The sequence below is a fragment of the Sus scrofa genome, chromosome X (assembly GCF_054392235.1).
Source record: "Sus scrofa isolate SSC_HxYL_T2T_F1_AM1 chromosome X, Sscrofa_HxYL_maternal_Yorkshire_Landrace_v2.0, whole genome shotgun sequence".
Lineage (NCBI taxonomy): Eukaryota > Metazoa > Chordata > Mammalia > Artiodactyla > Suidae > Sus > Sus scrofa.
In genome coordinates, this window is record NC_139401.1 from 126,649,276 (window position 1) to 126,676,260 (window position 26,985).

Sequence of the window (26,985 nt, forward strand, 5' to 3'; positions counted from 1 at the left end):
GTTATCCCACTGTTGACTCCTCATTTGACTCTGTGGGAATCCCAGGAAGTAAAAAAGTATAATGGCGTGGAAATCTTCAATAAGTTTGAAAGCAAGCGCCCTGAGCCAGGGGAAGGGCAATGGTAAGAAAAGAAATCAACTGCAGTTTATTTTTAAGTAATAATTAGTTCTCATATTTTCTCCAACCCAGGAATATCTTAGGATGCCTCCAACTTCATTTATAGTTCACTCATAACATTTTCTTTAAATCAATGTAGCAGTTAACCTATGATAAGTAGTGTGTGGAGAATTAGTCACATCCTTTAGGCAACTTATTAGGACCCCGTATTTTACTTTATTTAACCTAACTCAACAAAAATTTTTGCAATACCTATTATGTGCCAAACACTAGAAATACACAGAGGAGCTGATATTGTGATAGACTGATAGGCTTCATAAGAAGGTTTAAGAAGAACTGTAATACTGCTCAGATGTTAGCAAACGCATTTAGAGGCTCAGTGTGTTATGGGAGCCACTGGAGATGGATTTGGGAGTGAGAAATGATTGGAAGATGGCTTGTGGGTAAATATATAAGTCCTGTCATCTCTGTTGCTTTATTACTCAGAAGTCTTATGTAATGAAAAAAAAATAATGAAGTAAGTGGCAAGATACTGCTTTCTTATTTACTCTAGCAAGGTCTAAGAAGAATGAACAGGTCTGTTTCATAGAAAGAAGCCTTCAAAAAAGAAGCTTACTGCCATCTTGATTCCCACCAAGGGGTCATGCCAGTTGACAGGTGCAGTTTGTAAGGCAGCATCTGTAAGAAGACATCTGTATGAAAATCCAAAAGAACTTTCACTCTTCTTTTCAATTCCCTGCAAACCTAGAGGTAGGCTAGATATTTTTGGAATGTGCCACAGGCAGCCAGACAGATTGGGGATTTCATTCCAGCCCATCTCTGTTCTGAAATAATGAAAGAAGCTCCAAGAAATTGTACCTGTCAAATCTGTCAGGAACTAAAAGCAAGAGGAGATCATTTTGACAGTTTTCAGCAGCCATTCTGCTGATCATCCATGTTACTATTGCACTGTGTTCCTGGGGAAGTGATGGGTGAGCAGTGAATTATGTGTTTCAGAATTAACTCAAAAAGATCTCCAAATGTATCTGCTGCATTTCGACAAGTTTGGAAAAGCTGACTTTATATCCTAGTAAGGCTGGAATTTAGAGAGAGATCGAAGCTGACTTAATATATGTTGGATATGTATAGAGCAGACAATATGATCATATTCTGGTCTCGTTTTTCAGTTTTTGTTTTCTTGCTGTGGGTTTGACTCGCAAATAGAAATGAGCTTCCTGACACCCACGTGCAGTTGGGATACACTGCATCTCTCTCATTCCCATCTTCATTGCAGGGAAAACAAACATACAAATAAAATGAAGCAAACGTCACTGGTCAAATAAACAAGCATCTGCGCCCAGATGAGGGAAGAAGTGTTGGCAACAAAAGAAGACATTGGATGTGTTTCAGAATAGGCTTATGGGAGGCAGAGATTTACTAGTTTATTCTGAGTGTAAAATCAAATGTTTATTAGGCAGAAAGTTGTTTTAGTGCTATCTAATCCAGCTCCTTGTCTTGTGGTAGGATGGACTCATTATCTTCTTCCAAAGATTTTTACGTGATCTGGGGTTTCAATTTTAAAGGGAAGTTACCTGAAGGCATTGTTGTGGTAAGCATTTAAACTAGAACTAGGAATTTTAAAAAAATGACGGATTTAAGATTATCAATAGTTAGCTGAATAGAGCATTAGATAAAAGTGTTAGATTTAAATGAGAAGACCTGGAATGAGTTTAAGATTCTATTCTCCCACTTGCTAGCTGTGTATCTTTGGATAAGTCACTTACCCAAAGATACACTTATCTCTGAGCTCCAGTTTTCTCATCTTCAAAATGGGGTGCTAAGAGCTAGACCATGTGTATTACAGGGATGTTTTCAGGAGGATCAAATGAGATAACATATTAAATCATTTTGGAATCCTTAAAGATCTGTGACAAATGTGAGGTATTATTACAGGCAGTAATAATGATTAATATCTTTTTATGGTGGTTAAATATACATAATTTAAAATTTATCATGTTAACCATTTTGGGTGTACAGTTCAGTGGCATTAAGTACATTCACCTTGTCATGCAACCATAATCATTATCTATCTCCAGATCTTTTCGTCAACTCAAACTGAAACGCTGTACCCATTAAACAATAGCTTCCCACCTCTCACCCCTTATGCCAGCCCCTGATAACCACTATTCTACTTCGTTTCCATGAATTTGATTAGTCCTGATAATCTCATCTAAATGTAATCACATAGCATTAGTCTTTTCGACCTGGTTTACTTCACTTAGCATACAGTTTTCAAGGTTCATCCAAGTTGTATCATGTGTCAGAACTTTCTTTTAAAAATTGAATAATCCCCTTGTATAGAAATACCGCATTTTGTTTATCCAACTCTCTCTCAATGGACATTTGGGTTGTTTTCCTTTTTTGGCTATTGTGAATAATGCTGCTTTGGACATAGGTGTACAAGTATCCGTTTGAGTCTCTGCTTTCAATTCTTTGGGGTATGTGCCTAGAAGTGGAATTTCTGGGATTATATGATAATTCAATATATAATTTTTTGAGGAACTGCCAATAATTTATATTTCTGTCTCCCCAAAAGTGTGCATGGTGAAAAAATATTCTCCCCTCACTTCCTTCCTTCAACAATGGGGCCTTATCCTATCCAAATGTTCTACTAGATATGGAAGATGGTGGTAAATCAGACCTGTCTCTATTCTCCCTGGTCAATTAATAACTTTAATATTTGAATTTGATTTCCAATATTCAAATATCACATTCTTTTTTTTTTTTTTTTGCATTTTGTCTTTTTTTAGGGCTGCACCTACAGCATATGGAGGTTCCTAGGCTAGAGGTCCAGTCGGAAGTACAGCTGCTGGCCTATACCACCGCCACAGCAACATAAGATCTAAGCCGCGTCTGCAACCCACACCACAGCTCACAGCAATGCCAGATCCTAATCCACTGAGTGAGGCCAGGGATTGAACCCACATCCTCATGGATACTAGTCGTGTTTGTTTCCGCTGTGAAACAACGGGAACTCCACATATCACATTCTAAACAATCCTTGGGTGAGGAACCAGTTACAAATGGTATTGCTTCAGTTCTCTTCAATGCTTTTTCAAACTCTAAGTAGCATCAAATTAATTGTGAAATAAATTTAGTGGGTCCCAATAAAAATTTACATTAGTATAATTAAAATACAATAGAGAATTTCAGAAAAGCATCTCATATATTTAGGGTAAATATTATTACATGACATTTTTGTTTTGGAATACACATGCACACACACAGGTGATAATGTGCAAAAATAGAATGTGTACATGTATGTGTAACTGGGTCACCATGCTGTACAGTAGAAAAAAAAATATTGTATTGGGGAAATAACTATTAAAAAAAATCTTGCTTTGAAAGACTCACTCAAAAAAGTTTTATAACCACACATAAAAGAAGATTTCTTTTTTTTTTTTTTTGTCTTTTTGCTATTTCTTTGGGCCGCTCCCGTGGCATATGGAGGTTCCCAGGCTAGGGGTCTAATCGGAGCTGTAGTCTCCGGCCTACACCAGAGCCACAGCAACGCGGGATCTGAGCCGAGTCTGTGACCTACACCACAGCTCACGGTAACGCCGGATCTTTAACCCACTGAGCAAGGGCAGGGACCAAACCCGCAACCTCATGGTTCCTAGTTGGATTCGTTAACCACTGCGCCACGACGGGAACTCCAAGAAGATTTCTTTTTTCAGAGGTGTGGCTAGGACTAAAAGAATAAACTTTTCCTTCTTCATCATTTACTTTTTTTTTTTGGTCTTTCGTCTTTTTAGGACTGCACCAGAGGCATATGGAATTTCCCAGGCTAGGAGTCCAATCGAATCTGTAGCTGCCGACGTACACCACAACCACAGCAACACGGGATCCTCAACACACTGAGCAAGGCCAGGGATGGAACCTGCATCCTCACGGATACTAGTCAGGTTCATTAACCACTGAGCCAGGACGAGAACTCCTACTTGGCTTCTTTTAAGTGCTGCTAAAAATCTACTAAGAACAACTTTCTCGTATTTCAGTTCCTTTTGAAGGAGTCCAGTATTGGAATCCAAAAAGAAAGCAAAAGTCGTTTTCATGTTTTTCAATTAAAGATTTATAAACAAAAGGAAAAATTTCTTTATATAGATAACCAAAAAAAAAACCTTTCAGATAAAATTTAATTAGCATCATATAATTAGGTCTCTGTAAAGCCAGATAAAGTTAATGTTTTCCTTTTCCAATTAGGAATGAATATAGACATTATTTTTTCAAGTAGAAAAATTTTGATCTAAAATTTGAATGTCCCAACTCCTCAGATACTCCTGTCACTGTCATATACTATGTAAGTACTCTCCCACGTTTTGTTTTGTTTTAAGAGATGTTAACTTGAACAGAAAGAATCTGTATTAAACTTTGAACATCTAACTTGAACATGAGGTATCCAACTTGAAGATGAGACATGTAAATCAGTTCCATATGTTTCTGTTTTTTAAAATGAGGCCCGTTTATTTAAACATGAAAATTTCTTTAGTTGATCATATACTGTGGACAATATATAATGCAAAGTGGTTATTGATGCTCTTTGCCAAATATGTCCAAGTCAATGTCTTCTGCTCACATGGTAGGATGAAATTTGTGGTTGAGTAGGGTCTCATTAGATCTGGGTAATGAGTCATTAGTGGAAGTAATGTATGATCACTCTCAACTGGAGAATTTAATTACCAAACAGCATCCTCCAGAAGACTGTTTTCAAAGGTAAAGTAACCAAGAATGTTTGAGATGGTGGGTGCCTGCTGTATCAGTGTGGATCTTTGGGTAAACATAATATTCTAGGCTCATTGCCAACTAGAGACTTACATGTAGCATAAGCAAGAGTAAACTTTATTGTTTTATCCATGGGCAATGGCTTAAGAGCCCCTGGATTTGATCTCTAAGCTTACTTCAAATTTGGGAACCTTTAATTCTGCCATATGTCAAAGGGGCTCCAATATTTGCAGGCTTGTGGTTCTCAAGGTAATTCACTGAATCGGTATAGCTCAAAGCTACCTAAACCTGGTGTAATGTGTTAACACAATTAGAGCCTTAAATCTAAGCCAGTATTGACAGTATTATTATGAATAATAAAGATAACTAAATGATATTTTAAAAAGACAAGCCACGGACTGACAGAAAACATTTGCCATTAATATATCCTATAAAGGATTCATATCCACAACTAAAAATAAACTAATAAAATAAAAAGTTAAAAATGAGCAAAAGATTTGAACAATCACTGAAATAACAGCATAGCATGATAAAGAGACCCATAAAGAGATAGTATTGCTATTAACTAGCAACATGCAAATCAAAGCCATAAGGAAACACACTATATGCCTTTAAGAATGCCTAAAATGAAAAGACTGACAATACTGTGTGTTGGTGAGGATCTGGAGAATTGGAAACTCTCATACAATAATAGTAGGAATGCAAAGTGGTCTTAACCACTTTGGAAAACAGTTTTCCAGTTTCCTGAAAACAGTTAAACATATGTCTGTCATATATTGCAGCATTTCTACTCCCAGGTATTTGCCAAGAGAAATGCATCCATATGTCCACATAAGAACTTGTACACAAATGTTTGTACCAGCTTTGTTTGTATTTGACCTAACCTGAAAGCAACCAAAATATCCTTCAACACGCAACAACCTGGAAGAATCATAATGCAAATATATAGAGTGAAAGATGTTCCCAGAATATTCCATTGAATCTATTTATATAAAATTCCTAAAAATGGAAACTAATTGACAATGACAAAATCATATCAGTAATTGCCTGGGAATGACGGGCAGGAAAGGTGGAGATGGTGTTTACAAAGGGGCAAGAGGAAACTTTTGGCAGTGATCATTCTGTTCGTTATCTTGTTTATGATTTTGGTTTGTGAATATCCACACATATGTCAAAATTATCAAATTATGCAACTTATATATGTGAAGTTTATTGTATGTCAATTATAACTCCATAAATCTGTTAGAGTTAAGTTAAAAATACCACTGGTATTGATTGCTTATTGATTTCCAAATGACCTAGTAAATAGGCAGGCTCCCCCTGTTCTGCTCAAGTGAGTAATAATTGCAGTTGTCATTTCTAATGCCAATGAAGAAGTATAGGTGAGCCTCAGTTTTTGTAGATGTATTATAAAGTGAATTTATATCATAGGGAACAATAAGCCATAGCCTTTTAAAATGGCACATTTGCTAATATGTAATTAATAAAGCTTTTGGAAATAGTCTTGATTTTCCCGAATTATAACAGTGGCATGTATAAAGCACTGTCCTTTTTATTCTCCAAATCAAATGTAATATTTTACCTTGTTCACTGAACTTTATATACAATTTGTATTATAGGCTCTGTAAGCTAGCCTTCTATATTATTTCTGCAGTTAAAAAAAGTCTAACTGATGACATGATAACCTACATTTTACCACTGGGCCCTTGCAAGGAGCCTGGTTGAAAATAATGACTGCTTTCCAGTTGCTCAACCTGCAACTCAGGAAATGAAAAGTTTCCATATTTACCATTAGAAACCAGCTTTGGGAGTTCCCATTGGGGCTCAGTGGTTAATGAACCCGACTAGCATCCATGAGGACGAGGGTTCGATCCCTGGCCTTGCTCAGTGAGTTAAGGATCCGGCGTTGCCGTGAGCTGTGGTGTAGGTTGCAGACGTGGCTCGGATCCCACGTTTCTGTGGCTGTGGCATAGGCCAGTGGCTACAGCTCCGATTCAACCCCTAGCCTGGGAACCTCTATATACCATGGGTGCAGCCCTAAAGAGACAAAAAGACAGAAAAAAAAAGTAACCAGTTTTGGAGGGCCTAAGTTAGCAATGATTTGATCTTTGTTCCATTCCAGTCAGCAATCAGCAGGTGTACAAACATTTCTTAGAAAGTAGCTTTCTCTTTTATTCAAATCAATGGACCAGGCTGGCCCTATGAATAGTGCAACTTTTGGCACCTTAACCTCAGAAATTTATAAAACAGGTCAAATGCCACCCAACAGGGCTAGTAGCTGGAAATGAAACCTCTTTGTAGAGGAGGGAAAAAATGTAGTGGAGTTGGTACCCAAAAGAACCTTGTGCTCTCCTACTCCTTTTTTGTCAATTTTCATTGAAAGTGATCAGCTCTGATTTCTCTTTGACCAACAGAGATTGTCACTGAGAACATTTCTTCGGTGTTTTGATCTAAAAGCATCTAAGTAGTATAATGATGGTATGAGAGATGTAATATGGTAGGACAGAGGAGAAAGTAAGGATAATTTCATGTGGAAATCTGAAATGGCTATGCATCATGGTGGCTGGATTTGGTGGCTGGATTCCTTGAAAAAATGCCATTTGACTGCTATGTTGAAGGGTGGGTAGATTTCAACAAGCTGAAATGGGAAGATTATAGGAGTAATGATAATCAGATAAATGGGTTTTAAAAATTATTTCTTTAAGAATAAAAAGTTATCGTTTTGGACTTAGGCTTTCACAAAATTCTTTAAAAAGTTTAGTTGTGTCGCATGGGGAAAATGGTTCAGTGAGAAAAGACATATATATTCAATTCCCTGTTCCTAGGATGCCTGTCTCTCTTTTCTTCTGTCTCTCTGACACTTGTGAATACGTGATGCCTATAGAATACAGATATAAAATATCATGTTTTATAAGCATGACATAATAAAGACATTTTTCTTCCATGCAGAATTTTATGTAAATCTAAAATTTATCATGATAACTATTCAGAAAGGCAGGATATTCCTATAGATAAATTTTGGTATATTTATTACATCCATCTTATTAAAATTCCAGAATATCTACACATATGAGAATGTGCATGTAAAGGAGCAATTAGAATATTCCTAAACTGTGGTTTCGTTAATCTTTAAATATAAGGCTGATGGCTGATTAATATAAATAACGCCCTCTGACTCAAATTCACGTCCTAAATAATGAGTGAAAGAATGACAAAATCAGACCTCACAGGACTTTTACAAAAGCCATGCTTTTTCCAGTGGAGAGCACCTGAAAAAATGGCTTTTCTCAGTTATTGAGACAACAGTTTACAGTATATCTAGGAGCTTAGAGATTTTGTAAAAAGCTTTCAGATACATGGCCTTTGACCATATTAGAGGGCTCTTCACTTCTGTGGTACTGCCCTGAGCCAGACAAACCTCTGTTTTGGGAGTACATGGTCTTGGTCTGCAGGTTAGTAGGAAGGTCTGAGTTCCAGGATTGGAATTATTTTTCTCTTATCCTATAGCCTTGGGTGAGTCCTTTACAATTTCTTGCTTCATTTCCATATGAAAGACAACTGAGAAGGTCAGAGTGTATAGAAGAGCCCTCTGAGTGTCCATGTATATTTACGTCCACTATTTAATAAGTGGCCAAACAAAGGCAATGACATTCTGAGGTTCATCCATAATGGATCTCTCAGAGAGACTTTCGATTACAATACCAGTACATTTAAGGTTCAAATTGGAATACAGAAGCAATGGAGTGAAGACATTATGTGTTACAGACTACATCCAGGATGCTTGAATTCAAATCTCAGTGCTACCACTTCCTAGCTAAGTGACTTTGCAAAGGTCACTCCGTCCTCTTTAGTTCAGATCCTTCTTCTGTCCTAAGAGCTAATGATACTAATAATAGTATTTCCTTCATAGAGTTTTTGCAAAGAAGGTTCTAGGTATGTTCCTACCCTTCTCTGGATCTGTTTGTTTTCATCTTTAAAATAGATGAATGGTTGAGCCAGAAATTTTCTAAATTTTCCTTTTCACAAGTTGGTTATATTGTCTATTAGACATAAAATTTGTCATTGTTGCATATTACTCCTTAATACTTCATATACCAAGCATTTTTTAAAATTCTCTGACTCCATTTTACACTACTTTTTTTTTACTAGAAGGATAAAAACTAGGAAAATGTTATTTTTTGGAAAATCATTTCTGCTCTGTGGTTTAACATTCAAAAAAGATGCCTATGTCTGCAGAGATAGGAGTTACCAAAGATCACTGAGTCTGATTGACCTAGTTTTCATGAAACATTGCAGTGAATTGGTAAACTCTTGACTCATTGCTCTCCACTATCCTTGTATGACTGCTTTTTCATTGGCTTACCTTACATTTCAACTTAATACTTCCTTCAGGCATTTTTAAAATCATCAGTGGAAATAGGTTTTTTTGTTTTGTTTTGTTTTCTCCCTTCAGCTTACATCATTTTCTGGATTTCATCTTCAACGTATTTGTAAGAACCACAGTCCCAGTGAAAGAAAAGAAATTCGAATTGGGCAGAACTTAAATAGCTGTCCAAAAGGCGTCTTCCAGTCTTACTGTCTTGCGTTCTTTGTGATGTGAAAGGCTTCTTGGACATCATGTTATATATCAAGAAAACTAGTAAAATGTCAGGGGTAAATTTTACATCAATGTAAAAACTAACCCTGCAATCAATAGAATTATTTACCAGTTTTTTAGGTTCTGTTACAAAGTATGTTTTTTTTCACATAGATAAGTAAAGAGATGGAACCAAAAGTTATTATTTTAGGAGGAGATCTTGTATTATGTAACCAAGATTATATACTCATACTCACTGTGGCTAGTAAAACTGGTATTTAGAGCCTAGACTTTGGTAAAAGAGAAACGCAGGTTCAAACTGTAGCTGCATAAATTACTAGAATTTTGCTTTGGGTAAGGCTTAATCTCTGAGTTTCAACTACCTTCATAACATGGGGATTAAATTAGCTACCTCATAAATCTTCGTGAAGATTAGGCAAGGTAATTATGATTACATGATATATAGTAAGATGAAATAATTATTTTTGCTTATCGTTTTGGTTTTTATTTTTGGTGTTTAAAGAAAATTCAGGAGTTCCCGTCGTAGCGCAGTGGTTAACGAACCCGACTAGGAACCATGAGATTGCGGGTTCGGTCCCTGGCCTTGCTCAGTGGGTTAACGATCCGGCGTTGCCATGAGCTGTGGTATAGGTTGCGGATGTGGCTCGGATCCTGCGTTGCTGTGGCTCTGGCGTAGGCCGGCGGCTACAGCTCCGATTTGACCCCTAGCCTGGGAACCTCCATATGCCGCAAGAGCGGCCCAAGAAAATGGCAAAAAGACAAAAAAAAAAAAAAAAAGAAAAAAGAAAAAAAAGAAAATTCACAAAATTGATGTTACATTATATATCTTTTTTTTGCACAAATACTGAGTCTTAGGCATAAATTATGTGAGTCTCTCTATTCCTTTAATCATCGGTCTTTGATAAAATTAGCAGAAGGCTCCAAGTGATATCCATTGTCCAGCAATTCACACCAAAAAAGTGGATAGCCGAGCCCAGCTTCTGACAAAATGGGATGAATTACTAAAGCTTGGCTTAAAATTCATTAGCATTTCTGTGAATACAAACAAGTGTAACCAGTGATCTCGCAAAGGCTGTCCTAGACTGAGACTTCTTAAAGTCTGAATAAATGTCCTGAACTGTTTTCGTGTCAATAGCTCTCGCAACTTAAATCACAGATTTAATGATCATTAAATCAAGCTTTAAAAGCTTTGGAAAAAGGTGTTGAAAGTATTTACATTTAGAGGAGGAAAAGATCACAGTCATTTATATGGTGTTTAATATGTGCTTATTAAAACAAGTTCAGAAAAATATTTTGTTCCTAATGGAATAAAAAGCTTAATCTGTCGCTACATAAATCATATTTTAGAGGACAATGAAATTAAGCCTCTTTTAATTGGCCAAATCAATAATGACAATGATGAAGATAATGGTAGTGCTGATGATGACACTGGCCTAAGTGCTTTTCTATGATTTTCAGCTAGTATGCCTTGGTTCTTCGTATTTTTCACAAGGTTATAGGATTTTTAATGCCCTTGTTATTTTCAAGTGAATAATAACCTGGCAGGTATCCTACAAATATAACTAAGAAATCTGAGGTGATTTTTCAGTAAGTGTATATAGGAAAATAATCTTTGCCAGAAAAACAATGACTGTGATTTTCCAAAATGGGATTGAATTGTTCATATGTAAGAACCATAATAAGCTCAACTTTGCAGTAAAGACCCCATTGTCAGTTTCCAGGAAAAAAAGAGGAACATGGCTATTTGTGTTATTTGAATCAGACAGAACTTAGTTACAATACTGGCCCTACCACTTTTCTGGCCAGTGTCCCTGGTCACATTACTTTATTTTTTGGAACTTCAGTTCCCTCACCTGTAAAATGGTGATCAAAATAATCTTGCAGGGGTTTTGTTAAGATTAAATGAAAGGAAATGCAAAAAGTAATCAGCATGATTTCTGGCACTTCGTAACTGCTTAATAAATATTGAGTTTCATGCATTATTTTGTATTTCCTCTCCTACACTTGGAGGCAGTATAATGTTAAAAAAAAATGCAGATATTCAAAACTTACCTTTGCAGTTATGACACCTTACTAGTCCTGTGACCTTGACTGAGTGATTTAAATTTTTTCGTGCTTTAGTTTATTCAGCTGTAAAGTGAGGAAGAGCACAAAGGATTTTGTGAGAAGGAAATGTGATAATGTGTGTAAGACACTTGAAGCTGTGCCTGGAGCATGGCGAATGCTCAGTAACTGATGTTTTTGTTAATTCTAATATTCACTCAGGTTTGTAGTGAACAAAACGCATACATCTTTTTGAATGTGAAATTATAGTCCAATTAATAGTGACTATGATGTTGGGTGGTACATATTACTGCAGGCAATGGTTACGTTATCTAAGCATCAATTAGTATTCTTCAAGCTTCCTTAAAAATCATTTACACACCCATTCAGAATAATAATAACAACAATGCATTTGATGATTAAAGCTTATGGATAAGTAAAATGAATGACAGAGACATTATAAGGGGTAGCTGGGTGAACTAGGGAACATTCTGCTATAAGTTACCGGTACTAGCTAGGAAGCAGTATAGTATTATTTGAAAGCAGGGTAAGATTAGTTTTAAATGTATGTTTCAAACTCTAGGAAAATAATGAAAACAATTAAAACAAGAAGTAAAATTGCTGGGGACTATGTCTAATCACTTATGATGGAGCATGATAATGTGAGAAAAAAGAATGTACACATGTATGTGTAACTGGGTCACCTTACTATACAGTAGAAAATTGACAGAGCACTGTAAGCCAGCTATAATGGGAAAAAAAAATAAAAATCATTATATATAAAAAAAGAGAAGTAAAATTGATATTATATGAAGGACAGAAAATGGAATCATATTAAATGTTTAATTAAAACCAGAGAGAGTTCCCTGGTGTTCCAGTGGTTAGGACTCTGCTTTCACCACTGTGGCCCAAGTTCAGTTCCTGGTCTGGGGACTGAGATCCCACATTAAGCCACTGCACACTGCAGCCTCCACCCCCCCGCGCCCCGAAAAAAATAAATAAATAAAAAATAAAGAAGCACTAAAACCAGAGAAGGCAGAAAAAATAGGGAAATGCCAAAAAATAAATGAATAAAAAATAAAGAACAATGGCAACAAATTAAAAACCGTTACAAGTATGGACAGGTGTGGTAGACATTAGCTTCCATATCAATAATCATTTTAAATATAAATGGTTAAATATACCAATTAGGGAGTTCCCTTCATGGCTCAGCAGTTAACAAACCTTACTAGGATCCATGAGGATGTGGCTTTGATCCCTGGCCTTGCTCAGTGCGTTAAGGATCTGGCAGTTGCCATGAGCTGTGGTGTATGTCACAGACGTGGCTCGGATCCTGCTGTGGCTGTGGCTGTGGTGTAGGCTGGCAGCTGTAGCTTCAATTTGACCCCTAGCCTGGGAACTTCCATATGCTGTGGGTGCGGCCCTAAAAAAAAAGCAAAAATATACACCAATTAAAAGACAGAAACTGTCAGAGTGGATCAAAAACAAGACCCTACTACATGCTGTTATAAGAAACCTGCTTTATATGTAAAAACACTGCTACATTAAAAGTAAAGAGAAGGAAAAAGTTATATGAAGATCAAGAGAAATTGGGAATGACTATATTAATTTGTGACAAGTCATATTTCATAACAAGGAAAAGTATCATGGATAAAGAGGGGGATTACATAATGACAAAGGTGTCAATTCTCTAAGAAGACATAACATAACATAATGAAGACATAACTCTAAGAAGACATAAAAATCCTTAACATGTTGGGAACCTAACATAACAACAGAGCATCAAAATATTTGTAGCAAAATCTGATAGAACTGCAAAGAGAAATAGATATCTCCTCTATCATATTTGGAGATTTCAACACTAATCTATCAGTAATTAATATATCCAGCAGGCAGAAAATCAGTAAGGCTATAGTTGAACTGAAAGGCACTGAACTGGATTTAATTGACATTTATAGAATTCTTTATCCAACAATAGGACAGTACGTATTCTTCACAAGCTTACATAAAACAGTCACCATGATAGACTGAGTTCTGGGCCATAAAAATACCTTAACACATATAAAAGAACACAAATCACACAAAGGGTGTTCTCAGAAAAGAAATGAATTAAAAATATATGACATTCTGAAAAGAAAAATAGAAAAAACTATAGACAGTAAAAAGGTGATTGGTTGCCAGGGTTTCTGAAGGGATAAATTAGTTGGACCACAGGACAGTTTTTTGAATGACCTTATGAGGGTAGATATTCGGGATTGTACATTTGTCAAAAATCATAGCAATGTACAACACAAACAGTGAGCACCAATGTAAGCTATGGATTGTAGTTTAAAATAATGTATCAGTATTAGTCAATTGTAACAAATGTACCACATTAATAGAAGATGTTAATAATAGGGGAAACTGTCAGGGGAAGAAGGCATAGAGGAATTCCCTGTACCATCTCTTCAGTGTTCTCTATGCTTAACACAGCTTTAAAAAACATCTGGAGTTCCCGTCGTGGCTCATTGGTTAACGAATCCGACTAGGTACCATGAGGTTGCGGGTTCGATCCCTGGCCTTGCTCAGTGGGTTGAGGATTCGGCGTTACCGTGAGCTGTGGTGTAGATTGCAGACGTGGCTCAGATCCCGCATTGCTGTATCTCTGGTGTGGGCCAGCGGCTACAGCTCTGATTTAACCCCTAGCCTGGGAACCTCCATGTGCCACGGGTGTGTCCCCAGAAAAGACACAAAGACAAAAAATAAATGAATAAATAAAAAAATCTCTGAATTTAAAAATGAATCACTTATACACAGTATACTTTCTTTAGAAATGATTGCCTGAGAGATATCAGTAGGAACTTAGTAAAAACCGGGCATGAATATTATTCATCATCTTCCTATGCTCAGAAAGATTTTCCCTAGTGCTTTACCAAAATCTCAGTGATTTCTGAATAGAAATGGCCAGACCTTTCATTTTAATACATGTTTATAAAAACACACACACATGCATACACATGCAGACACAGAAGTCCAAATATTATTTTATTTTTTGACATTTGAAAAAAAATTCAATATCTGTGAAATTATGTCTGTGTTCATGTATGATTTTTTCCTTAATCCATGAAACGTTTTGTAAAATTAGAGAACTTTTAAGCCAATATTAGAGTTAAAACAGGAACCTAGTAAGAGAAACAGAAACGTAGACAACTAAACCACATTTTTTAAAAAGGAGATATAATTCCTATACCATACAAATCACAGATTTAAAATATTCAGTTCAATGGCTTTCAACATATCTCCTCTTCCTCCGCAACATGGAACTATAGAAACGGTTCTTCTCATTGAAAAATAAAGCTATCACACATATTTGCAAATTGACTTAGAATGATACAGAGAATCCCAAAGTATTAACTTTCTTTAAGGAATTCCAGCATTAGTAGTATGGCCAGACACTTGACAGATGCAAACATAAATATTCCCTGAATCTAGGTGCTATTTAAAATTTCCTTTTTATGGCCACATCTGTGGCATTTGGAAGTTTCCAGGCAAAGGGTCGAATCAGAACTATAGCTGCCAGTCTATACCGCAGTGCCAGATTTGAGCCAAATTTGCACTCTACACCACAGCTTGTGGCAATTCCAGATCCTTAACCCATGGAGAGAGGCCAGGGATCGAATCTGTATCTTCACAGACACTATGTATGTCATGTTCTTAACCTGCTGAGCCACAATGGGAAGTTCTGAAGCAAGATACTTTTACCCCAAATCTCAAGGAATTTCTGTATTTTACATGGTTGCTTTATCAAAGTACCACGATCTTAGACAGTTTTATCTTAAAGTTATATAGATTAGATGAGACTAGAAGAAGCTATAGAGTACAGTGTATGCATCAGAAGTCCAACACCGGTCTCCCTAGGCATAAGCCATTTCCTTGCTTTTTCCATGTGCTAGAGGGTACATGGCTTGTGAACCTCTAAAGCCAGCAGTGTTATATCTCTTTGACCATTCTTTCTGACCATCCTTTCTGACAGTCACATTTTCTCAATATTTTCTTTTGCATCACTCTTCCACTTTTAAGGTCTACCTTATTAAATCATAGTAATATCTCTATTTTAAGTTCAGCTGATTAGCAACTTTAATTCTATTTTCAGTCTTAATTGCCCATTGCCACATAACATAGCATTTTACTAGATTCCAAAGATTAGGATGTGGACATCATTATGGATAGGGCATCATTTTGCTTACAAAAATTCTCAATATTGACAATTTTTTTTTCAGTGTCATTAAGCATTAGACAGTAAAGAATAACCTAATAATAGGAGTTCCTGTTGTGGTTCAACAGGTTAAAAACCCAATATAGTGTCCAAGAGGATGTGGTTTGATCCCTAGACTTGCTCAGTGGGTTAAGGATTGAACTTTGCCTCAAGCTGTGGTGTAGTTTGCAGATGCAATTCAGATCCTGCATTGCTGTGGCTGTGGCATAGTCCGGCAGCTGCAGCTCCAATTCCACTCCTAGCCTTTGAACTTCCAAATGCCACAGGTGCAGCTCTAAAAAGCAAAAAGAAAAAAAGAATAACCAAACATGTAAGTTGCTATGAACAAGACTAAACATAAACAGACATAACAGAATGGAGTATATATTAAACTTTCTATGTAGGAATGATCAGATATTATAGAACAACAATAGTTATTTTAAGATATAACACATAAGTTTGGAACTGTCAGGAAATAGGAAAGCATAAACCGAGAACTAGCAAGTTTGCTAAAGAAAAGGACTTCTAGAAATGAAATATACAGTAATCAAATATAAAAGAAAAATGCGTCTTTCTTCTTTTAATAAAAGCAGAACAGGTAATTCAGACCAGCAATAATGCTGGGAACAACTAGAAGGTCTGGACAACAATTTAAAAAAAAAAAAAAAACTGTTTTAAGGCATAGTGGAACTAATAGGGCCATGAAGAATTACAGGGCCAATACTCAGGAGAAGAAATAAACCCAAGGAGGAGAACATAGGATTTAAGGTATTTTCTACCTACCATGAAAGATGTTACTGAGAAGCTAAAAAGCATGGTGTTCAAGGCCTTTGACAGTGTGATCTTGACTAAAAATTTAAGCAGATCTCTCTTTACTCTTGTAGTAGAATGCCAACCACTTATGCGCTCATGGGAAAATTGTTAGATTAGATTGAATGGTGGTTATACTTCTGCCCGTTATGAGTTTCATGTCCAAGCACATTGACTATACTGAAGCTCACCTGAATTAAGAAGCAGGCAATGTTAGATGAGCTGTGGTTGTCTGACTGCAAGGACAATGATCAGTTCAACTTCTAACATTCTGATGACAGTTGTGATCTAGTTCCTTATTAAAACTATAACATAATTTGTTGTTATAGTAACCAAATCATCCATCATTTTATACAAATTGTACAAGCTGGTGTCTCTATGTGTCGTCTTATCTGCTAATACCATCGTGCTTGGAAGCCAAATGTAATCATTTTCCATGGTCAGGATCTATCTGCATCAAGGAAGGGCAAATCATGGTGATGAGAAAAACCCAGGATCTTGAGGGGTCTATAGAGAGCCAAGTACAAAAGTAAGAAAAATTTAAAAGATAAAAAAAGAATTTTGTTTGATTAGATATGCTGACAAACTCCTGATAAAATTTGGATTATTATTTTTTTATGAAGCTAATTACTATATGGGAAAACATTATAGTTGATTGTTTTCACTGTATTTGTTTGAACATGACTAATATTTTGATATTATAATTTAGAAAATTATGTTATATTTTTAACAGCACATTTCAATTTAATATTCTGATACTAATTGTGGTAATAGATGAATGAAGGGCCAAAGAATAGAACAATATATTACCAAATTGAAAAGAAAAAGAGTACAAGTTTTACCCCCCCCCTTGGTTTGAGCATTAATCAAATTTCAATTAGACAATCTTCAATAAGTCCTAAATTTGGTTAATTATTAAGCTTTTTGTCTTTTTGAAGATAATGAAATATTTGTTTCTTACTTGGGTTCAAGACAATTTGAAATTTGAGGATTTTGCTGCAAGACGATTTTAAAAAGGAAAGGCAGCTGTCTTCATAAATAATTAAAGATTATTTTGACTGATGTTTTCCTGGGGTGAATGAATTTTAAATTTCTTATTTTCCTAACAGATCCATTTGGTGCTTTATGGTTTCCAGTTATGATCAGCCTGGTATATATTTTAAACCTAAAAGATAGTTGAGCATTTGAATATATTTTATATTCTGATTATTTATGAGGAGTAGCATACTATGCCATATTATCCAAAGATGGCCTTTATAGAACAAATACCTTTTACTTTTGGAAAGCAAAATGAAGAAAATTTCCGTTAATATGAAGTAAGTCAGAATCTCTGGGTGACCATTGAAGACTATCCAGTTGTTCTACATTTTTTACAGAAAAACCCAAATACCCTAGCCTCCTTCGCCTGCCCCATGCCCATTATCAAGGTTTCCCTCATTTTCAAGTTTCCTCCTGTGCCAAATTCAGCACCTGCAAAGCTGGCTATGTCATCACCTCTATTTTCAAGGAGTTTATGAAATAGGAAAGTATTGAAGCTTGGCTACACATTAAAATCATCTGGAGTACATTTATAAAAATCCCAATGTCAAGATCACACTCCAGGACGATTAACTCAGACTATTTGAGAAGAGTTACCCCGCATCAGTACTTTTGAAAGCATCCCACGTACCTCCAATGTATTGTCAAAGTTGAATGATGCTCACAGGGTAAGTTCTCAAATTTTAATTTTTTATTTTTTTTGGTCTTTTGTCTTTTTGTTGTTGTTGTTGTTGTTGTTACTGTTGCTGTTTCTTGGGCCGCTCCCGCGGCATATGGAGGTTCCCAGGCTAGGGGTTGAATCGGAGCTGTAGCCACCGGCCTACGCCAGAGCCACAGCAACGCGGGATCCGAGCCGCGTCTGCAACCTACACCACAGCTCACGGCAACGCCGGATCATTCACCCACTGAGCAAGGGCAGGGACCGAACCCGCAACCTCATGGTACCTAGTCGGATTCGTTAACCACTGTGCCACGACGGGAACTCCAGTTCTCAAATTTTAGATGTATGTCTGTATCAACTCCAGAGCCGGTCAGAACATAGAGTACTAGGAAGCACTCTGGAATTTCTGATTCAGTCATCTGTGGCAGGCTTCAGAAATTTGTATTTTTAACAAGTTACTAAATGCTAGTTCTATGGTTCTCAATCCTCAATGAATACTACAATGACCTGAGATGCTAAAAAGCAAAACAAGAGAAACAGAGTTCCCATCATGGCTCAGCAGTAACAAACCCGACTACTATCCATGAGGACGCAGGTTCGATTCCTGGCCTCACTTAGGACAAAAAACAACCCAGAAACTTCGACAACAAAATGCAGCTATGCCTGTTCCCTACCCACAAAGATTCTGGTTTAATTGTTCTGAGACTGAATCTGGACATCGGTTTTTAGAAGATCCTTAGTCTCATGCCCCTCCAAATTTGAGAACTAGTGCTCTTTCTGCATGAAAAGATCTCAAGCCCCAAAGGCAAATTTGAATTGCCTCGGAAACTTTTCCAAATTCTGATGTCTAGGTTACACCTCAGACAGTTAAATTACGTTCTTTTGTGGTGAGACTCAGGCATTATTTTTTCAGTGGCTCCTTCTGTGATTCTAGTACACAGCTGAGGTTAAGAACATACTGAGACTGAGGATGGATACATATGCATACAAAGATGGTAAAAAGAGTATAGTGAAGGCAATGGTGATGTTCATTAAGAAAGCACGCTGACTCATTGTGGTCACATTAGAAAAATCTCCCCCCAAAAGCAATGCTTCAGATTAATTTTGAAGTTAGCCAGATGGATGGGTGTTCTAGGTCCATTTGTCAATTCACCAGAAAAATATTTAGCCCAATAGCATTAGGTATCTTGTTAGCGATACCTAATGTTAAATTAAAATCTCATCTATGGATTTATTTTTGTATGTATAGCAGCTATTAATCTGCCTTATATAATTGTATAGGAAGTCATGCAGATTTATATCCTGTGGTGTCTTTTTTCATAGTTTTCGGGTGTTTTTAATTAAAAAATATGTATATGGGGAAAATAGCTGCCTAAAGGCCTATCTCTAGCTCCATTTTCTCTGGACATTGATATGGTTATCCTTCCTGAGTGGTGCAGCCCCTGGATTGAGCAAGCAGGTGGCCAAGATGGGGCAAACATGGCCTTGGGCTCTGCTGTGCCCAAATGGAGAGGGGCTGTGAAAAATTTTGTTACCTTCCTTTATATAAATTTTTAGAAAATGCAAAACTATTGTGATATAAACCAGGTTGATGGTTGCCTGGAGCCAAGATAAGGGTGGGGATTAATTGTAAAGGTGCAAGAGGGAATTTTGAGGATGATTGAAGTATTCTAAAACCAGGTTATTGTGATGGTTTAACATGCATACACTTAACAAAACTCATCTAGTTGTAAATTCAAGATGGTTTTTAATGATATTTTTAATAAATAATGCCTCAAAGAAGGTGTAAAAATGATAAAGAATTTATGGAAACTGAAAAACTGATTGTTAATTTATATGGAAATAGAAATATGCAAGAATAGTTAATGTAATTTTGAAGAAAAAAACAATAATCAAAAGAAAAACAAAAATGAAAGGACCTACACTATCAGACATTAAGTCCTCTTATTATAATAAATAATTAAGATAGAGTGGTGTTGGAGAGACAAATGGACAAATGAAAGAGTATAGAGAAAACAGAAATAGACATTCACATGAAGAATCAACTGATTTATGAGAAAGGTGTCAGTGCAGTATAATCGGAAAAGGGTGATCTTTCAATAAATGGTACTGGGAAAACTGGAAATGCACACATACACACAAACACACACTCTTCCCACATATACATTATTCAGTTTTGATCAGTTGCAGAACTAAATGTGAAAAATGCATAAGTAAACAATGATATTACAGATCTGGACAGTAGTTTTCCTTGAGGGGAAGGTATCTGGGATGCTGACAATTTATCGTTTTTATTTCTTTATCTAGGCTCTGATAAATAGATATGTTCTATTTATGAATATCCATTGAGCTGTACTCTTAACAATTTTGCATTTGTGCATGTGTGTAAACTTTAATAAGGTAAAACAAAGAAAAAAGTAGAAGTTAAAAATGAAGAGATGAACAAAAGTATTGGTAAATATGAAAAAATATTTTATCAGTATTTTAACTATAATAAATAATGGAAGCCATATCAAGCAATAGTAAAATAGTTTACATGAAAGTGTTGACAATCAAAATATGTATGTATCGAATCACATAGAGGTTAAATAAAGCAAAGGTTATTATGAATGCCAGGAGAATTTTAAAACAATGCAATTTTACTTGAACATTGGAGTGTGCTTCTTCCATAATTAAGCAGATCCATCAGATGAAAAATAAGAAATAAAGTAGTGATTGGATAATATAATAATATACATCATGTCTTTGTACATATATATATACAATATGTACATATATTAATGCATGTATAATCATATAACTTGCTTCATGAGAAAATATGTATTGGGGTATATTCATGAATATTTATAAAAATAATCACTTAGCAACAAAAGAAACCTTAACAAAGATTATAAAATCCTTTTCATGTCACATTCTCTGATGATAACCCAGTAAAGTCTGAAATAAACAATAAGTGAAAAAATGCTTAAAATTTACTTAAGAAAGAGCATACTAAGAAAGCCTTAGATCAAAGAGGAAATCTGTACTGAATATATAAAATATCTTGAAGGGAATGAATTGTAGAACTTTTCATGTAGAACTTTTCCAGTTTTTTTTAACTGGAAAAAGCATCTTCATCACTAAAGAGGAAAGATAAGATTAATGAAAGAGTACAAATTAGAAAAAAATACAAGTATGTTTATTACCCCTTTTAAAGTTTCTGCATTGTTTAAAAACCACTCCCAAACCTATATCTCTCTTTAGTATTTTTATATTTCTCTTAATTTTTTGAGATTTTATTTTTAAAATATTTTTATATTTATTAGAGTATAGCTGATTTACAGTGTCGTCTCAATTTCTGCTGTACATAGTGACCCAATTCTTTCTCTCTCTATATATGTGTGTGTATATATATACACACACATTATTTTTCTCATACTATCTCCCATCATATTCTATCATGGAAGAGATAGAGATTGGATATAGTTCCCTGTGTAGGACCTTGTTGTTTATCCATTCTAAATGTAATAGTTTGAATCTGCTAAACCCAAACTGCCAGTCCATCTCACTCCCTACTCCATATGTCCATGAGTCTGTTTCATGTTTTAATCCTTACTTCCATTTGAATTTCTTTTTTGTAAGGTATGAAGTAGGGATTCCAGCCTTGTTTTTATAGAAATCAATACATATATCTGACAGTATCATATTTTTGGCCACCCCTAAGGCATGTGGAAATTCCCAGGCCAGGGATCAAACTCATGCCACAGCAGTGATCCAAGCCACTGCACTGAGAACATAGGATCCTTAACCTGCTAGGCCACCAGCGAACTCCCAGATGGTATCATTGTAAATGAAAACAATTTTCTCCTACTGAATTTAAATTAAATATTAAAGTCTCCATTGGCACCGGGATATTTCTGCACTTCATAGTTGAAAGGACTTGAAAGATGCAGAGTTGGTGGTTCCCACCACAACCCCACTCAACTCCCTCTTTGGCCTACACAGAATACAGATGGATCTTGGAGCATGACAGTAGATTTTCACAAGCTTAACTAGATGGTAGCTCCAATTACAGCCCCTATCCCAGATGTGTTTTCATTGCTTGGGCAAATCAACACATTCCCTGGTACGTGGTGTGTAGTTTTTGACCTAGCAAATGGCCTTTTCTCTATTCCTGTCAATAAGGAACCCCAGAAGCTGTATGGCAGCAACATGCTTTTACTATTTTCACCTTAGGTATATAGCAGTTCTCCAGGGCTATGTTGTAATTTAGTTTTCAGGAGTCTTGCTCATCCTTTTTCTTTATACTGGTCCATTATATTAATGATACTATGCTGATTGGACCTGGTGATCAAGAACTAGAAACTACTTTAGATTTATTGGTAAGACGTTCATGTGTCAGAATGGTAAATACATACAATGAAAGTTCAGAAACCTTCTACCTCAGAAATTTCTAGGAGATGTCTCTTTAAAGGTAGAGGTTAAGTTGTTGCATATGGCCCCTCCTACAACCAAAAAGAGAGGCACAGTGCCTGGTGGATTTTCGAGGTAATATATTGCTCACTTGGATGTGTGACTCCAGTCCATTTACCAAGTTACTCAAAATGTGCTAATTTTGAATGCGACCCCAAACAAGGAAAGGCTCTGCAACAGGTCCATGTTGCTGTGCAAACTACTCTGCTGCTTGGGTCATATGGTCCAGCAGATACAGTGCTTGAAGTGTCAATGCTACATAGGGATGCTTTGTGGAGTATCTGGCAAGCCCCTATAGGTAAATCTCAGTGCAGGCCCTTAGGATTTGGAGGAAAGCCCTGCTACCATCTGTGGAAAATGATTTTCCTTTCAAGAAACAGCTCTTGGCTTGCTTCTGGGCCTTAGTAGAAAATGAATGTTTAACATGTGCCACCAAGTTTTCATGCAACCTGAGATGCCTATAATGAACTGAGTGTTATCTGACCCACCATACCATAAATTCAGACATGAACAGCAGAACTCCATCATCAAATGAAAGTGATATATACATGATTGGGCTCGAGTCGCCACTGAAGTTACATGAAGAAGTAGCCCAAGTGCCCACGGTCCCTACTCCTATTACACCACCTTCTCTCTCTCCCAGCTTACATTTATGGCCTCATGATCTGTGGGCAGTGGTTTGGCTGGATGGTCAGGGACATGGAATTAATGTGATTGGAAATTGGTGACAAGGAAATTTGGGAAAGAGGGAGTTCCCGTCGTGGCTCAGTGGTTAAGGAACCCGAGTATCCATGAGGATGCAGGTTTGATCCCTGGCCTCATTCAGTGGGTTAAGGATCCAACATTGCTGTGAGCTGTGGTGTAGGTTGCAGTTGTGGCTGTGGTGCAGGCCAGCAGCTACAGTACCTATTTGACCCTTAGCCTGGGAACCTCCATATGCCACAGGTACGGCCCTAAAAAGACAAAAAGACAAAACAAAAACAAAACAAAACAAAAAAACAAAAACAAAAACAAAACAAAAAAAAACTTGGGGAAGAGGTATGTGGGTAGATCTCTTTGTATGGAGAAAATGTGAATATATTTGTGTCCCACATGAAGAACTCAGCAAAGGGTGACCACAGCAAAGAAGGGTTTTAATAAGAGGATAGGATGACCTGCTTGTGAAAGCTAGTTGGTATTTCCCCAGCCATCTCTGTCATCATGTAAGAGGCTCATGAACAAAATGGCTTAGGTGGCAGGGATGGAGCTTTTACATGGGCTCAGCAACCTTTTCTTCCATTTACCACTGCTGCCATTCTGCCAGTGGCAGAGACCAACACAGAGTCCCTGAGATGGCACTCTTTGCCAGGGCATTCAGACATCTACCTAGTGGCAGGTTGATGGCATTGGATCACTTCTATGATGGAAGATGCAGCATTTTGTTCTTGCTGGAATAGACACTCTGGATATGTATTTGCCTTTCTTGAATGCCAAAACTACCATGTGGCCTTATAGAATACCTTTATCCACTGTCATGGTGTTTTACACAGCATTGCTTCTGCTTGAGGAACTCAGTGACAGAGGAAGTGCAGTAATGGGTCCATATTCATGGAATTCACTGGTCTTACCATGTTCCTCACTATTCTGAAGTATTCAGCTTGATGGAATGATGGAATGGCTTTTTGAAGACACTAGTTAGGTGGCAAGACTTTGCACGGCTGGGCCAAAGTTCTCCAGAAGGCTGAATCAGTATCTAATACATGGTGCTATATCTCCAATAGCCAGGATTCACAAGTTCTGGAATTAAGTGGTGAAAATGAGAGTGATACCACTCATTACTATCTCTAGTAACTCACTAGTAAAATTTTTGCTTTATGTTCCTGTGACTTTATGATGTGCTGACCTAGAGATCGTGGCTCCAAAAGGAGGAATGCTTCCACCAAGAGTTATGGCATTTATTCCATTGAACTGAAACTTAAGACTGCTTCCTGTCCTCTTTGGACTCATCATGCTTTTGAATAAATAGGCAAAGAAGGGAGTTACTGTGCTGACTAGGGTGACTGATCCTGTCTACCAAGATGAAATTGACACTACCTCATAATGGAGGAAAGGAAGACTATGGAATATAGGAGGTTCTTTAGGGCATCTCTTAGCATTACCATGCCCTGTGATTAAAGTCAATGTATAACTACTATGACCTAATCGAGGCAGGACTACTAATGGCCAAGACTCTTCAGGAATAAAGATTTGGATCATCCCACCAGGTAAAGATCCATAAGTAGCTGAGGTACTTGCTAAAGGAATGGGTTATGGATGAAGGTAACTATAAATGCTAGCTATTACATCTACAGAAGTGAGGACTGTAATGAGTGTTTTCTCCTTATTTTATTATGAATGTTTGCCTGTGTGTGTTTATATATCTGTAGACATCTATCTATATCAATATCTAACTATATATCAAATATCTTTTCTTCCCGCTCTTATTCCCTTTTCATGTAACATTAAGTGTATCGACTTTACTGACTTTATATTATTTATTATTAATTTTACTCCATAGTACTTAAGTTGTGGGATATCAAGAAGACTAAACATCACTTGAGGACTTCATATCCTCTTGTAAGGAAAGCATAGTGTATTTTTTGTTGTACAAAGGATTGTTGTTAGGTGAAAGTGTGACCTCAATATTGTCTTTATTTTGAGATTAAGTATGGTTTAAGGAGATGCTAAGATGACAACAAGTGAACTTATGATGGATAATTTGATTTGTCAAATGGAGTGTGCCATGGGGTACCCACATATTTGGTTAAACACTATATTAGGTGTATCTATGAAGGAAATTAACTTTCCACTAGTAGACTAAGGAACCTGTCCTTAATGCAAGTGTCCCTCATCCACCAGTTGAAGGCCTAAACATAATAAAAGGCACACCCTCCCTCAATTAAAAGGGAACATCCACTGCCAGACTGCCTTGAGCTGGAACATTGGTCTTTTTCTCCAGTCTTCAGACTCAAACATCAGCCCCTTTTGCATCTCGAGCTTGCTGGCCCTTTGACTAGAACTTAGATCATCAGCTCTCATGCTGAGGACTTCAGATTCAGACTGAAACTACACAGGTCTCCAGTAGCCTACTACAGATCTTGGAACTTGTCAGCCTCAATAATTATATGAGCCAATTTCCTAAAATAAAATCTCTCTCTCTCTGTCTCTCCCTCTCATATGTACACACACACACATGTGTGTGGGTGTGGGTGTGTGTGCATATACACACTCATTATTGGTTTTGTTTTCCTGGAGAACATTGATACAATCAAGAAATAACAATTAAGCAGTTCCCATCATGGCACAGCTGAAATGAATCCGACTAGGAGCCATGAGGTTGTAGGTTTGATCCCTGGCCTTGCTCAGTGGGTTAAGGATCTGGCGTTGCTGTGAGCTGTGGTGTAGCCCGGCAGCTGTAGCTCTGATTAGACCTCTAGGCTGGGAACCTCCATATGCCGTGAGTGTGGCCCTCAAAAGACAAAAAGACAAAAAAAAATTAAATTGATAATATAAGTAATTGCAAAATATGAGATATATTTTAGGAGATAGTCTTATAAAATATCTAAATAAAATATAAATAAGCCTATCAAAAGAGTAAAAAGTCATCCAAAAAAATGCTGTCATCTTAAAGGTGGAATGCAAAATTCAGTTACATTAAAATAGAAAACATGACAGGAAACCCTGCTGAGAATATTATAATTTGACATTATTTTGGAGATTCTAGAGGGAATGCAATAATAGCTCAAATAAGAAAGATTGTTATAAATATTGATAACCGGGAGATTTATTCTCTCTCTCCTCCCCCTCTCCCCATTCTCCCATATGAGTGATATAATTCTATATCTAGAGCTACCCATTAACCTAAAAGACTAGGTGAGGCAGATCTCTGCAGCTAAGGAATCTCAGAAGGCATTGACAGCTGAAGAATATTTCCTTATATAGTAGCTCAATCAGAGTCCTTCCTCAAAGAGGGATCTGGGAGTATCACAGTTATAGCCACCATAGTCCTCCCCTTGTGCCACTTAGGTTTATTTTATATATGTTCCAGATGTAGCTCCTCCAGAATTCTGGTGGACTCCTCTTCCTGAAGGAAGCTTTAGGAGAAGGTTAGTGGGATGAACAACTCCCAATGCCCCAGCTGGTCTCAATGTCACAGCCGATACTCTTTGTTTCCTCCTCCACCTCCATCCTAGATTACTCTCTCTCTTTCTAAGATAGAAACTCTGCTGGTATTGATGACATACCTGGTGTTA

General features: G+C 36.8%; 1 protein-coding gene across 1 annotated transcript in view; it reads left to right on the plus strand.

The window, feature by feature from the left end:
- The window catches only part of LOC110257811 (uncharacterized), a 182,762-nt gene that overhangs the window by 64,536 nt on the left and 91,241 nt on the right, over positions 1–26,985 (plus strand). The window contains exon 2 of the mRNA XM_085006449.1: positions 1–122. Within this exon, the coding sequence (XP_084862575.1) occupies positions 1–122 (122 nt within the window). The remainder of the gene's footprint in view (positions 123–26,985) is intronic.